The sequence below is a fragment of the Theropithecus gelada genome, chromosome 5 (genome assembly GCF_003255815.1).
Source record: "Theropithecus gelada isolate Dixy chromosome 5, Tgel_1.0, whole genome shotgun sequence".
NCBI lineage: Eukaryota > Metazoa > Chordata > Mammalia > Primates > Cercopithecidae > Theropithecus > Theropithecus gelada.
In genome coordinates this window covers 107,561,352-107,577,494 of record NC_037672.1, presented here as the reverse complement: position 1 = coordinate 107,577,494, position 16,143 = coordinate 107,561,352, and the positions used below count along the sequence as shown (strand labels likewise).

General features: G+C 38.5%; 1 protein-coding gene across 4 annotated transcripts in view; it reads right to left on the bottom strand.

The window, feature by feature from the left end:
• Window positions 1-11,179: 11,179 nt before the first annotated feature.
• EGF (epidermal growth factor) overlaps window positions 11,180-16,143 on the bottom strand; it is a 107,774-nt gene continuing 102,810 nt past the window's right edge. For 3 of the 4 annotated variants that reach the window (XM_025385385.1, XM_025385386.1, XM_025385387.1), the window contains 2 exons: window positions 15,966-16,047; window positions 11,886-12,945 (listed from right to left, as the gene is read on the bottom strand). In XM_025385385.1, the coding sequence (XP_025241170.1) occupies window positions 12,692-12,945; window positions 15,966-16,047 (336 nt within the window). In that variant the 3' untranslated portion in view covers window positions 11,886-12,691. Of the gene's footprint in view, window positions 12,946-15,965; window positions 16,048-16,143 lie in introns of all 4 variants that reach the window. The other variant, XM_025385388.1, reaches the window with a different exon arrangement.

The window sequence follows — 16,143 nt, the reverse complement described above, 5'->3', positions numbered from 1 at the left end:
ATCAGAAACAAGATATATTAACTGTGTGAACAGGATTCAAAGGAAATCAGAACCGTGTCAATTATGTTAGAAAATGACAGTCTTACATAGCCCAATGGAACAGAATAGGTCAGAAATAAGACCACACATCTGTAATCATAGGATCTTCAACAAACCTGACAAAAACAAGCAGTGAGGAAAGGATTCCCTCTTTAATAAATGGTACTGGGAGAATTGGCTAACCATATGCTGGAAATGGAAAGTGGACCCCTTCCTAGCACCTTATACAAAAATTAACTCAAAATGGATTAAAGACTTAAATGTAAAACCAAAAACTATAAAAACCATGGAAGAAAATCTAGGCAATACCATTCAGGACATAGTCATGGGCAAAGTTTTCATGACAAAAACATCGAAAGCAATTGCAACAAAAGCAAAAATTGACAAATGGGATCTAATTAAAGAGCTTCTGCACAGCAAAAGAAACTATCATCACAGTGAACAGATAACCTACAGCATGGGAGAAAATTTTTGCAATCAATCCATCTGGCAAAGGCCTAATAACCAGAATCTACAAGGAAGTTAAATTTGGAAGAAAAAACAACCCCATTAAATAGTGGGCAAAGGAAATGAATAAACACTTCTCTAAACAAGACATTTATGTGACCGCCGGGCGCGGTGGCTCATGCCTGTAATCCCAGCACTTTGGGAGGCCGAGGCGGGCGGATCACAAGGTCAGGAGATCGAGACCACGGTGAAACCCCGTTTCTACTAAAAATACAAAAAATTAGCCGGGCACGGTGGCGGGCGCCTGTAGTCCCAGCTACTCAGGAGGCTGAGGCAGGAGAATGGCGTGAACCCGGGAGGCAGAGCTTGCAGTGAGCCGAGATTGCGCCACTGCACTCCAGCCTGGGCGACAGAGCGAGACTCTGTCTCAAAAAAAAAAAAAAAAAAAAAAAAAGACATTTATGTGACCAACAAACATATGAAAAAAAGCTTAACATCACTGATCATTAGAGAAATACAAATCAAAACTTCATTGAGATACCACTTCACACCAGTCAGAATGGAGATTATTAAAAAGTCGAGAAACAACAGATGCTGGTGAGGTTGTGGAGAAATAGGAATGCTTTTACACTGTTGCTGGGCATGCAAAATTAGTTCAACCATTGTAGAAGACAATATTGCAATTCCTCAAAGACCTAGAACCAGAAATACCATTTGACCCAGCAATCCCATTACTAGGTATATACCCCAAAGTAATATAAATCATTCTATTATAAAGATATGTGCACACGTATGTTCATTACAGCACTATTCACAATAGCAAAGATATGGAATCAACCCAAATGCCCATCAATGATAGACTGAATAAAGAAAATGTGGTACAAACATACCATGGAATATTATGCAACCATAAAAAGTAACAAGATTGTGTCCTTTACAGGGACATGGATGGAGCTCAAAGCCATTATCCTCAGCAAACTAACATACGAACAGAAAACCAAACATCGTTTGTTCTGACTTATAAGTGGGAGCCAAACAATGAGAACACATGGACACAGGGAGGGGAGCAACACACACTGGGGCCTGTCGGGATAGGGTGGGGGTGCAGGAAGAGAGAGCATCAGGATTAATAGCTCACGCATGCGGGGCTTAATACCTAGGTGATGTGTTGATAAGTGCATCAAACCACCATGGCACACATTTACCTAAGTAACAAACCTGCACATCATGCATGTGTATCCCAGAACTTAAAATTTTTTAAAAAAGAAAATGATAGTATTTCCCATCAGAAAAATTGCACAAGTACAAGGTAGGCAAAATTTGGTTTAGTGAGCTGTTTATACAAAAGTAACCTGGGGGTTTTAGTGACCTCTGCTATGGACTTATTTTGGCATTTTAAACTACCCAGTCCACCCATAGCTTCTGCTGAAAGGGCCAGTGAAGGTGGCCACATTTGTATCATGTATATCAGTTCCCCTTCCAGTAGCTAACTGGACCAGAGTGAACACCTGACCCAGGGTGAACAAATCCAAAAATTGGAACACAATAATAAAATTCCATTTCCCAGGAAGTTGGAACCGGGGAACTAGGAAACTGGGACAGCTGCAGCCTGATTCATTGCTACTCAAAGTATGATCTGTGGACTAGCAGCATCCACGTTGGCTGGGAAGTTGGTAGAAATGTGGACTCCCCATCCTAGACCTATGGAACTATTATCAGAATTTTAACAAAATCCCCAGGTGGTTTTGTGGACATTAAAGTTTGAGAGACACTTTAGCCGGGCAATGGCAATAGGAACACTTGGAATGAAAAGTTTACAGAGTTTGGGTTAGGTTGGTTTCATGCCACACACAGCACAGGCAAACCAAAGTTAAAAGGAAACATAAAAGACACGGAAAGGTCACTTCGCCGAGAGAAGGAGAGCAGAACAGACCTGCAGAGAGAATCAGAGACAAGAGACCCTGGGGTGGGGGACTGAAGAGTAGACCCAGCTCCTGGGGCTCCTCCTGCCCAGGGCCCAGGAAAGATATTTCACTTCATATCTTGATGGAAGCCTGACTACTTGTGGTGACTTTCCAATGAAGATATCTGTAGGGCAGCTACTCCAGTGGATTTCTGATGCTGATCCAGGATTATTTCTATACACACTTCCTGTGTCATGTAGTTTCTATCAAAACTAACAAAAGTTGGGAACTTTAGTATAAAAGCGGGAATAAAGCACTTAGTGCCCCCAGGATTTAGGCCACCTCTGGATTCTGATACTCAGTTTGGGCATCTCACTTTAAAAAGGGTGCTGCCACACTGCAGCCAGGCCTCCAAACAAGAGGCACCAGCACAGTCTAAAACTACGCCTAGAAACAGACTATATGGGCAACAAAAGCAGAGATGTTGACTTTCAGAAGAGAAGACTCTCGAGAGACATGTCAAAATGAGGGGACAGCATTTTACATATTTCAAGAATTGGTCTTGTAGAGACCCAAGCTAGCTCAGGGGAGGCTTATAATACCTCCCTAAGGAAGAATTTCCTTACAACTCCAAGAGCGTAACAGCTGTTTGTTGAAGTCTCAAGCTCCCTGTGACTGCAGTGCTAAGTCAAAAGCTGAAGCCAAAGAACCTTCTTCAGAGACATAGAAAAGGGAATTTTACTTTGAGCAGAACTCTATGGCCTCTAGGGCATGCTGTATTTCTAAGATTCTGCAGTTGCAGAGCTAGGATTATGAAGGTCTTTCCTCTCTTCTCATCATGAGCAGACAGAGTGCCCACTTCAAGGCTCTGAGCAATCACTGAAGCACAGATTTTTCCATTTGCCTTGTTTTCTGAGAACCTTGCTAAGTTTTGATGACAGTTTTTAAATAAGAAGATGGTAACAATTGTGCAGGGATAAAAAGTCATTTGGAACCTGAGACAAACAGAAAGAGAGCTGTAATTTTAGAATAAGAAAGGAACAAAGCTGGTTCTGAGAGTTCTAATACAGTGGAGGATTAAAGAGTTGTTAGAGGCAGAAAACCCTGGAGCCAGATTGTGAAAGCTTCTGCTTCCTACCATTTGTGATCCTGATTTTCTATTCTAATTCCTTAAAAAGTTACCCCTATTCATTATCTCATGAATGCAGGAAGTACAGACAGTTTCACTGTAATTTCCATCTCACTACAAACATATGTATTGCTTTATGGATCTATTTAATTTAGCAAACACAGAAAAACTTCCATAAGAATTTAAAAGGCAGCGTGTAAAACTGAAAGGCAGGGGAAAACCCAAACAAGAGATTCTCAAAGGTCAGAATAAATTAATAGAAGAAAAGAGACAGAAGATTAGAGCACACCAAAGCACCAGAATTTGAATGCTCCTTCTCATCATAATTATGAACATCATTTTTATCCTCAACCAAATAATTTCTTATGAGATTCCAAATGCCAGTTTCTATTTTTTCTGTGATGTCTTTTGTGCATTACACAGTTCTTTCCTCAGCTCTTCCATTACCTTCTTTAACCCTCTAAGTGTTCAAGGTGTGTAGTAAACAGCATCTTCTGCCTCTCTTGAGGCTCTTCACACTGGGGAGGAAAATTTCCAGCTCTGAAACATGGGAATCCAGCATGCGTGCTCCGTGGCTTCAGGGATCCAGAGTTCAGCAAACCCAGCCCGAATGAATGCAAAGAATGTGATGAATTCTGCTTTGGAATCCAGGAAGTGCTTAATAGAAAACTGAAGGATAATTTCTTTTCAAAAAGTGAAAAAAAAAATGTATTGGGCACTTGACAGGTAAATAAAAATAATAAAACACTCATGTGCCCACCACAAAGACTTAGAGCTAGAACATAGCAGAACCTCAGAAGCCCTGGAGAACCTATCACGGAAGGCATCCTCTTCCAGCTCCAAAGACAACTACTCTTTTTTCCTGACTTTTTTGTTTCTGTTGTTGTTATTTGTTTGTTGTTGTTGTTGTTATTTGTTTGTTTTAGACAGGGTCTCACTCTGTCATCTCGGGCTGATCATAGCTCACTGCAGCCTTGAACCCTAGGCCTCCAGTGATCCTTCTCTCTCGGCCTCCCAAAGTGCTGGGATTACAGGCGTGAGTCGCTGTGCCCGGCCAACAACTAACACTTCTGATTTTTTTTTTTGTCAGTGATTCCCTTGCTTTTCTTTATAGTTTTACCACTTAAGCCTGTATCCACAAACAATATACTGTTTAATTTTCCTTGCTCATAAAATTTATATAAAGGAATTATTTGGTCACAAAATGAGCTTCTTTTCTATCTTTCTGATTGATCCAGGTTAAACAGCTTTTCAGATTAATCCATTTTCATGTGCATAGCTGTAATTCATTTTTTTAACTGCTATACAGTATCCCATGATAAAACTATACCATATTTTAAAATTCATGTTACTGTTGGCATTTATGTGGTTTCCAGTTTTTTGTTTTTGCGATCATAAACTCTTTTGTATGTGTCTTGAGATATGCAGGTATCTCTCACCAGAAGTATGTAAGAGTATTGATAGGCCCACATTCTTGCTGAAACTGGTACTTACCTAACTTAATAATTTTTGCCAGTGTCTGGGAGCAAAGTGGTATCTCATTGTGGTTTTGTTTTGCATTGCCCTCATTACTAATGTCACTGATCACCTTTTCATGTGGTGTTGGGGTCACGTTTGTGTTCCCACTTCTACACATCTATCTACTATATTGCTAGTCTCTTTCTTATTGTCTTTAGGAAGTGTTTATATATTCTAGATTTATATCTTCCTTTGTCAGTTATATCTATCAAAAATTTATTTTCAAAGCTTGAATTTTGTATTTTTACCCTCTTTATTATATGAAGACTAGAGATTCTTAATTTTAATGGCAACTTTTTGATATTTTCCTTTTTTAGGGGGTCTTGATTAAGAAATTTCTCCTTACCCCAAGGTTATTAAATGTACTCTGATAAATTCTTCTGAAACTTTATAGTTTGCCCTTCCAAATTTAATTTTGTATTGTACCCTGGTTGTACATACAATGCTTACAATAGGGATCTGTTTCATTTCATGAATAGAGAATCAGTCTTCTCAGCTGTATTTATTAATAATTCATTCTTATACTGCTGATGTGCATTGCCCATTCAATCATCTTTCAAGTTTCTGTGTGTAGCTCTTTTTTTTTTTTTTTTTTTTGAGACAGAGTCTTGTTCTGTCACCAGGCTGGAGTGCAGTGGTGTGATCTCGGCTCACTGCAACCTCTGCCTCCCAGGTTCAAGCGATTCTCCTACCTCAGCCTCCCAAGTAGCTGGGACTACAGGCATGCACTACCATGCCCAGCTAATTTTTGCATTTTTAGTAGAGACAGGATTTCACCATGTTGGCAGGATGGTCTCGATCTCTTGACATCATGATCCACCCACCTCAGCCTCCCAAAGTGCTGGGATTATAGGCGTGAGCCACTGTGCCTGGCCATGTAGCTCTTTTTTTATTCCATTCACCTATTTGTCTAACCTGAAAGAGTACCATACTTCTTAGTTACTATCGCTTTATAATAATTTCTGGTGTCTGATCGATCAAGTCATTCTATTTAATTCTTCTTCATGTGTAACTTTCTATTTTTCATTGAGTCTATATTCATTTACATTTACCTACATATTGACCCTTTCCATTGTTTATTTTTTGCTGTATTTTCATGAGTTCATCTGGGATCATTTTATTTTTGCCTGAAAATTTTTCTTCAATATTTATATTGGTATAGGTGTCTTGTTGTCCAATTCTTTAGGTTTTTGTTATCTAAAGTCTTTATTTTGCTTTTGCCTTTGAATACTATTTTTGCTGGCTGGATGTGGAATTCTAGTTATTTCAACACATTGTTCTATTTTATTTATTATTTTATATTTTATTATTTCATTTTATTTTATTTGAGGCAAGGTCTCCCTATGTTGCCTAGCCTAGTCTCGAACTCCTGGGCTCAAGTGATCCCCCCATCTTGGCCTCCCAAAGTGCTGGGATTACAAGTGCGAGCCACTGCACTCAGCCAATTATTTTATTTTCTGCTGGGATTCATAAATTCCATGGATAAATTATCTGACCATCTTGTTCATTTGAAAATAAACTTTCTTATTTCTGACTGCTTTAAAAATTTTAAAAATTGTATTTATGGTTTGATTTGTATTTATTATTTGGCTTTGTAGTGTTTCTTAACTTACTATTTTTCATTATTATAATGTTTTCACATATGATCTCTACAAATATTGCTTTTACCCCAGTCTTGCTTCTGTCCTTCTACAATTAAAAAACACGTTAGAAGTTTTTTATGTTCTTGTGCTTTTTCTGTACTTTCTATTCTTTTTTATTTGTCTTTATGTTTCAGTATGGATGTTTTCTATTGATCTATTTTCTTTTTCTTTTTTTTTTTTTTAAAGATGAAGTCACACACACTATGTCACTATATTGCCCATGTTGGTCTTAAACTTTTGGGTTCAAGCGATTCTCCAACCTCAGCCTCCTGAGCAGCTTGGGACTACAGTGTGTTCCACCATGCCTGGCTCATCTATTTTCTAGTTCATTAATTCTTTCTTCAGCTATGTTGAATCTGCTGTTAAACCCATTTAATAAGTTCTTGCTTTTAGTTATTGTATTTTCAAGTTATTATTATTATTATTATTATTATTATTATTATTATTTCTGAGATGGAGTCTCACTCTGTCACCCAGGCTGGAGTGCAGTGGCACGATCTTGGCTCACTGCAACTTCCACCTCCCAGGTTCAGGCGATTCTCCTGCCCCAGCCTCCTGAGTAGCTGGGATTATAGGCACATACCACCAGGCCCAGCTAATTTTTGTATTTTTAGTAGAGATGGGGTTTCACCATGTTGGTCAGGCTGGTCTCGAACTCCTGACCTCATGATCTGCCCACCTCAGCCTCCCAAAGTGCTGGGATTACAGGTGTGAGCCCCTGCGCCCAGGAGATGCCAATTCTTGCTGAAATTCTTTTTCTCACTCTGTGTATTTTTCAATATATAAACCTAAGTTATTTTAAAATCCATGTTTGATAACTTCAATAATTGAATCTCCTGTAGGTCTGCTTATTTGGCCTTTTGATTTATCTTGGTTTTTGGCTAATTGTCTTATCCCCTGGCTTGTCTGGAAATTTTTTATTGAATGCGAGATGTTGTATATAAAAATTTGAAGACATAATCAGAGATTCTGAATGGCATTATGTTCCTTCAAAGAGAGTTCACTTTTGCTTGTAGCAACATTAAAGATAGGGTCAAATAACTTTAATTCTATTAGGGAATGAATATTTTGAATTTGTGTTTCTTTGTGAGGGCTGGACTGTTTCTAATTAGATCTTTGGCCTACAATGTAGGTCTTCAAAGTTCTTATGTGAAGCCTTGGGTTGGTCATCAGGGCCATTGTTCTTTGGCAGGTCCTAAATTCTAATTTTTGTCTCCTAGCCTCATAACAATGGCAAAAGCTCCGCTCAACTTCTCATGTTACCGCTATTCTCTGTATTCTTCTTTTAGCCTGCTATTTACAAATCAGCAAACGCTGGAAGAGGAAAAGTGACACACTGAGTGTCAGGTTTATCTCTTTGCATTTCTCATTCTTTCTTAAGATCTTAGCCCCTAGAATCCTTATTGCCTTAGTATTTATCTGATGCCTTCAAATGGATTGTTTTTTAACCAGTTTTCTTAAATTATTCTTAGTAGTAGGTTTCTGATAAATCTAGATGTTCATAGCTATGAACATCTCATATGAATTTTAGAATTAGTTTGCCAGATTTAATGGAAAAAACGAGATTTTTATTAAAATATTATTGAATTGATTTATCTGTTTGGGGAGAATTAATGACTTTATAACATTAAGACTTTCTATTAATGAACTTAGTATATCTTCTTTTAGGCTATCTTTCAATCTTTAATGTCTCCCCCCCCTCCTTTTTTTTTTTTCGAGAGACAGGGGCTCACTGTATTACCCAGGCTGGTCTCAAACTCCTGGGCTCAAGTCATCCTCCTGCCTCAAGCTCCCAAATTGCTGGTATTACAGGTGTGAGCTACTGCACCCGGCCAATGTCTTTCCACCTTTAATTTTCTGCATAATGGGCTTGGACACCTGTTAGATTTATTCACAGTTACTTCACATTTATATTACTATTATAATTTACACATTTTGACTACATTTTCTAGTAAGCATTCCTGAGATATACTGATTTTGTGTTCCTACTTGTGATTTAACTATAGATTATTTTGTATTTTCTCTGGACAACTAAATCATCTGCAAATAGAGTGTAATTAAAAAATTTTAAACCCCTACATATTTTAAAAATCTAATCTTACTGCTTTGGGATATTATCGTGCTGTGTCAGATTACCATCTAAGATACCTAGAATAGGTATCTCACTGAAAAGAAATGTTGAGTGTTGCATCCTATCTTAGTCCTGATCTTAAAGGGAATACTCTCATATTTCATTAAGTATTATGTTTGCTGGGAGTAGCAGACTTGATAGATTTCATCAAGTTAAGGAATTTAACTTTTCTTTATATTTTTGCTAAGAAGTTCTGTTGTGAACACATGTTGATTTTTATTGAAAATTATTTCTGCCCCTACTCAAAATATGCTTTTATTTTTTTCTCTTTTGCTTTGGTACTATATTGAATGACAACTAATGATTTTAAATATTTAACCAATCTTTCATTTATTATATAATTACCAATTGGCCATGAGATGTCATTTTTCCAATATGCTGCCAAGGCGATTTTGTTAATATTCTGTTTAGACTTTTTTCATCTATATTTGTAATTGAGTTTGACCTATAATCTTTCTTTCTTGTGCTATACTTATCTACTATAGAAATAAGGATAATACTCCATAAAATGAGGTGAGGAGTGTTTTCTTTTTTCTATTATGTAGAAGAATTTGTATAATATGAGAATTATGTGTACCTTGAATATTTGGTTGAATTTGCCTGTTGTATCAGAGTTCAATCAAGGAAACAAATCATTGTGTACTATGTAATAAAAGTAATTTAGAAATAATTAAATTTAGAAATTAAACTTTACATAATTGCAAGAGGAGCTGGGAAAATAAGGTACAGAAAGGGGATTTGGATGATTAGAGCAAAGTCACTGATTAGCACTCTGATGCAATGGGATGCATGGACAGGTTGGAGTTGGCAGGGAAACCCATGAAGTCAAGCACTCCCCGCTTCCCAAGTGGGAGGGAGTGTCCAGTGGAGCAGGCAGGGAAGACTATGGAAGGATGCTGTGTCTGGTGGTGGGCCCAGAATCACCAGTGTGCATCAGAGCCAACAGTCAGGAAAAAGAGATTTAGAAAACACTAAGGAAGGGACAGTGGGGACAATCTGCAGGCTGGCAGCAGTCATCACCGAGAAAAGTGAGGATGAGCTGGCACTTGTGCATCTGTCTTTTGCTGCATCTAACCACAGTAACCAACTGTATCCCAATGATATGCAGAGATGAAAGTCTGGGAAACAGTTACAGCTTACCTGGTTCACAGAGTACAAAGCCATCAGGCGTGTAAAGCCGGTGTTTTCCTTGTTGCTAGCATATGGCCTCTAGCTACAGAAACCCTGTCAAGTTCCAAATAGGAAAGTTTGGAATTCCTACTTCAGAATGAACCAATGCGGAAAAGGAGACTTAAAGACTTAAAGAATGAAGAGGAAATAAAAAGTAAAAGCAAACCAAAAATTTTGCCTGTCACAGCTACTTAAATTGACTAGATATTTTCTGTTTCTTTCAGCCTTTTGCTGGTTTTGGTTGCATGTGTATGTGTGTTTTTTAAGGATTTATAATTTAGTGCTGCTATCACATTTTCAACAATCACAATAATTATTTATTCTCATGAAAAGAACATCAGTTGGAAATCAAGGCTAATAGTTGGACTGGAATCATATGGTTTCAAAAGAATACAGTGTATTAAGCCTTTATTAGATGCTAGAAAAGAGGCCAGAATGCTCATTTTATACATAGTAGGTGCCATTTAGTCAAACAGAAGCTCAACCAGGCATTGCATGCAATGAGACCATGAGAGTTAGGGAGGAAAAGTATTCAGTCTGGAAAAAACACAAATCAAGTTTTTACACGAAAATGCTGTTCTTAAAACTTGAATTTTTAAAGAAAAAAGGACATGACTGGTAAAGATGTGAATCTGCAAGAAGAAGATATCTCTGCAGGGTGGCTTGGTGATTAAAAAACACAAAGTGCATTTTTTCTTTAATCCAACCGGGAGCTGGTGGGTAGCCTAGTCAAGGACTTAGCAGGGTCCCAGTTTCTAAGGTGCCAGAGTCATTAAAAAGGAAACAAGGATTTTTCTGGTACAAAGATAATGGTATGCTATGGGTAGCTGTGGTCTCGTGTCATTTCTTTTGTCATCATTGAAACCCTAAAGAAAGAGGTGCTAAAATGCAAAAGTGTAATCTAAACCCAAAAGTGAGCTTTTAGAGGAAGAAAAAATATTCACACTTAGGGAAAGAAAACCTTGGGGGAAATTATGGTTATTATTTTTCTAGGCCAGTGACTCAGCAGAAATTGACAAATCTTCTGATCCTCCAGAATATTAATTGTCAATGAAAGTAAAACCGAATATAGAAAAATCTAAATTACCTGGGCGAGGTATCATACTGAATAATTAACTAATATCCACAAATCTCAAGTCATCCTCCCCATCACCAAATCTTTACCAAAATTCTTATGAAGTATCCATTTGAAAACAGGTACTTCAATTTCTTTTTATTCTGATGTCTGGTATCACCAAAGTCCAAAGAGTTGAGAAATGAAAGATAAACAAAGGGACTAGTTAATGCATAAACTGAATGATTCAAAGCCCCCAAAATTCAAAGTTACCATATCAGGTTGTGTTATCTGTAGTAACAATACCTTGGCTGCAAGAAAAATATTTAATTAGAACACTATGTGGAATTTTAATCTATAGAGTTGTAGATTTAAAAATTTTTTTAAATAGTTACAAGGCTGGGCACCATGGCTCATGCCTGTAATCTAATACATTGGGAGGCTGAAAGTCAATCACAATTCATTTTGCAAAATTACCAGCATGACCTTGCTTGAGGCCAGGAGTTCAAGACCAGCCGGGGTAACATTGTGTGATCTCCAAGTCTACAAAAAATAAAAATAAAAAATTTAGCCAGGCACGGTGGCCTCTGCCTGTGGTCCTAGTTACTCAGGAGGCTGAGGCAGGAGGGTTGCTTGAGCCCAGGAGTTTGAGGTTGCACTAAGCTATGATTGTGCCATTGCACACTCCAGCCTGGATAACAGAGTGAGATCCTATCCTCTCTTTCTGAAAAAAAACAAAAAAACAAAAAACAGAAACATCAGCAAACTTGACAAATCATTTTGGTTCAACTCTAGCACTGCCTTAGACTATAATTAACTAATTAACCAGGCGTACAATAAAATGTTTATTTTTTTGGTGATTTTATTTAAATAATTAGAAGAAATACATCATCTATAATGAAAGTAAATCGGGAAATTTACTTACAATCTTGTAACTGAAAATACATACAAATTCTGTGCAATCACACCAAGAGGGAAAATTCTGTAGGGGAAAAGGACAGTAATGACTGAGAAACCCTGAAGCCTCCTGTGTAAATATCTTAAAAATAAAATGTTTTCATTCAAAGATTTTTCAAAAAAAATAAGCCATCTAATTCTGAAGAAATCAGTTTCTAAATTACATTTTTCATTGATTCATCACAATTCATTTTGCAAAATTATCAGCATGGACCATGCCAATGTGGAGTTAAATGCCTACACTGTATCTTAACAGTATTATAATAGTCAATCATTTCATGAAATTGATATAAATGTTATGTCCAGATCAAAGAAATTACTTTGTAACTGACCAAGCCAGTGTGATTGTCTGCTTTAACCCCTAATTTCTTCTGGGGCTGCAGGAACAACAAAAACAAAAATCTATTTGTATTGACTGCTGAAGACAACACAATTTACAAAGCACTGTTGTCCTGATTTGGGTTTCTAATAAGTTACCTAGTGATTCTCCCAGTACTCTTACTTGAAAATAAGACTGCAATGAGACTGCCTAAAAGAACAAACAAAAGCACAACTACATATCTGTCTCCAGGCGTTGAGTAGGTGATTAGTCATAGAGATTGTGGAACCAAAACCTATAGTTTTCCTCTACTTTTGAAAGAAAAGATACTGTGCATCAACACAGTTCATTCTTCTAGACTTTCCTTTTAATTCCAGTTTTCACTGAGTCAGCTCCATTTGGTGTGGTGGGTCCAGGGCCCTTTGTCGCCATAATGAGTTAACTGATAGGAGAGAATGGGGCTTCTGGACACCCCCATCGACGGGCCGTGTCCCATAGGAGGGCATATGAAAGCTTCGCTCCATTACCTGGGGACAGGAGCCCTTATCACTGGATACTGGAATCCAGCAGCCTTGCTCTGGGCCCACTCCACATAACTGGGGCTTCTGCCTCCATGAAGTTGGTTGCACTGACCCTATACAAAGACAAAAGAAATTTCAATATTCATATCATTCACAATAGATAGGCAAGAGAAACCCTAAATGGTAGTGGTTGAAGAACTGGCCTGAAAATGAGACACAAAGATAACCCATTTTCAAACTATTCTAGGCACATTTTTTTCTTCTTCTTCTTCTTCTTCTTTTTTTTTTTTTTTTTGGATAAGCATCTCACTCTGTCATCCAGGCGGGAGTGCAGTGGCACAATCACAGCTCACCACAGCCTCTTCCTCCTAGGCTCAGGTGATCCTTCCACCTCAGCCTCCTGAGTAGCTAGGACTACCCGGCTAATTTTTGTATTTTTTGTAGAGACGGGGTTGCCATGTTGGCCAGGCTGGTTTTGAACTCCTGGGCTCAAGCGATTCGCCCACCTCAGCCTCACAAAGTGCTAGAATTACAGGTATGAGCCACCACACCCCACCCTGGGCCCAATTTTTAAAAAATTAAAATAGGCCAGTGCAGGGGCTCATGTCCGTAACTCCAGCACTTTGGGAGGCTGAGGTGGGAGGATGGCTTGCACCCAAGGGTTCAAGACCAGCCTGGGTAACATAGGGAGTCTCCATTGCTACATAAAATAAAAAACTAGCTGGGCATGGTAGTGCATGCCTGTGGTCCCAGCTACTTAGGAGGCTGAGGTGGGAGGATTGCTTGAGCCTGGGGAGGCCAAGACAGCAATGAGCCATGACCAAGCCACTGCACTTTAGACTGGGTGACAGAGTAAGACCTTGACTTAAAATAATTTTTAAAAAATTAAAATAGTCTTGGTTGACATCTTAAAATTTTTTAAAAAAATTAAAATAGTCTAGGTTGGTTGAGAGGATTTAAAGAACTGTACTACCTGTACTACCTGTTCTTTAGCTTTTACTGTGTACTTCTGTCTCCCCATCTGGACCACAAATGACTTGAGAGTAGATAGAGCTCAGGTTTTTTGTTTTTTGTTTTTGAGATGGAGTCTCACTCTATCTTTGTTTTGAGATGAAGTCTCACTGGAGTGCAGTGTTGAGATCTCAGCTCACTGCAACCTCCATCTCCCAGGCTCAAGTGATCCTCCTACCTCAGCCTCCCGAGTAGCTGGGACTATAGGTGTGCACCACCATGCCAGATTAATTTTTGTACTTTTTGGTAGAGATGGCATTCCACCATGTTGGCCAGGCTGGTCTCAAACTCCTGACTTTAAGTGATCTGCCTACCTTGGCCTCCCAAAGTGCCCGGATTACAGGTGTGAGCCACTGTGCCTGGTCTGAGCTCAGATTTTAGATGTATTTCGTTTCCTTTCCCCTGGCATAGTCAGCTGCCCCTAGCATGTACTCTGCACTTAACCTGTGTCAACTGATGTCAGCTGAGCTCAGTGAAGATGGTTTTATGGAACTACACTAGTATTGTGTTGTAATGAGTTTTCCAGGAGCCCAGAACAGATTGGCTCAGAGCCAAACTTGATCTTTTATTTCATTCCTCACTTGATCTCCCCCCACCCCAATCTCTATGCGCACTTTCACCCCAGGCATTTATGAGACAGCTGGACATGATCGGGGATGTGATCAGTCATGCTGGGAGACAGTTATATGAGTGGCCCACAGAGAATGGGTCAAATTATTTGCAGTACAGTGCAGGGGAAAAAAAGCAACAACAGCAAAAGAGACATTCTAATATATTCCAGAGTACTCAGCTAACTGTAATGAATCCTTAGTTCTTTTCTAAGTTTAACCAAATTCCTGTCAAAGCATTGTGCTATTAGCTTGCAAAATTATATGTGCCTCTATCGTGGATTACCATTATAAGAAAGAATTATGCACTTTTAGCTGCTCAAGGAAAAGTAGTAACTACAAGATATTCCATTACTTTTCAATAGTGCTACCAATAACAATAAGCACTGAAGCAAATTTTCGAAAATGCTGAATTTTTTCATTATCGGGGAAAGTAATGATCCATATAAAAAAACTATGTTATCTATTGTAGTTTTCATATTCAATTCTTAAGTGCACCTTAATATCCAGGCCTTCTTCAAATTAGGTAATAAAGTTGTACTGAATTCAGTATTGGGGGTTTCATGGCAACATAGGTATGAGAAGGGAATTTAGAGTGAGTTTTCCAAAACGAGAAGCCTATGTTCTTTCCAGAAAGAAATCTCAGAAGGAGGTTATGATAATAAGCACATTGAAGAAGGAAAAATACAGAAAATATAACTGGAGTTGATATTTCATTAGCTCTTTTCATTAGCAGAGGAACAGTTTTTGTTGGCTAAAAGTTTCTCTAAAGCTTTCCAAAGGCTTGCGGCACAAAGGCATGGTCAACAATGCCTTTGGCCTGTGAAACAATGTCCTCTCGTATGAAACAAAACTCAATCTGAGACCCAAACCCAAAAGGTTGATCATAATACAACTCTTGGAAAAAGTGTTATGTCAAAGGGTATGTGAGTTCATTTCTATCTGAAGTAGACTGAGTTCCTAAGAACCTGGGTTGATTTTATGGTCTCTCCACAAGTGGCTTGGCTGGACTTCATACACAGCCAGGTGTCTGGCTAAGGTCATGCCCCTGATAAGATCTGAATACTCTGAAATCCCCAGGACAATCCTCAGATCAACTTAAATTTACAGAAACCCTTCCCGCTAGATGAGTTGAACATGGAACACGTTTTCTTGGAACCATTTACAACTTAACTGGGACTATACTTACAGCTACCAGTATAGATCCTGGACCCTAAGAATGACCTCAAAACTCAATTCAAATCAAGGAGTCATCCATCGTGTTCTTGCTTAAAGTGCAAGAACACGGGCTGCCTTGTGACTAGAGTTTTGAGTGAACATGGTAACCTCATATAAGGTAGAACTCCAGTGCAAATCACGTCCATGGCATTTCAATACAGCCCAGCTACTCACATAGCATATACAGTTTAGTTATTTTGTTTGTGTGTGTGTGGTTAAAGGAGACTTTTCACTGAAAAACAGTCAGGATCTAAGTAAAAATAACCATTCATCAGGAGCCAGGGATAAAAACTGACCAACATCTGCTGCCTGGCCATCCTCACCAGCCACTGGTTGACTCCCATTCCTGAGGTCTTGGTGTTCCTTTGTAACCACAAACTGCAGATAACAAAAAGGAGGGAGAGAGGATATTGTTATAGTTCACAAATTATCTCAACATACATTGAATCAAAGTCCATGGCTTTACGATGTTCA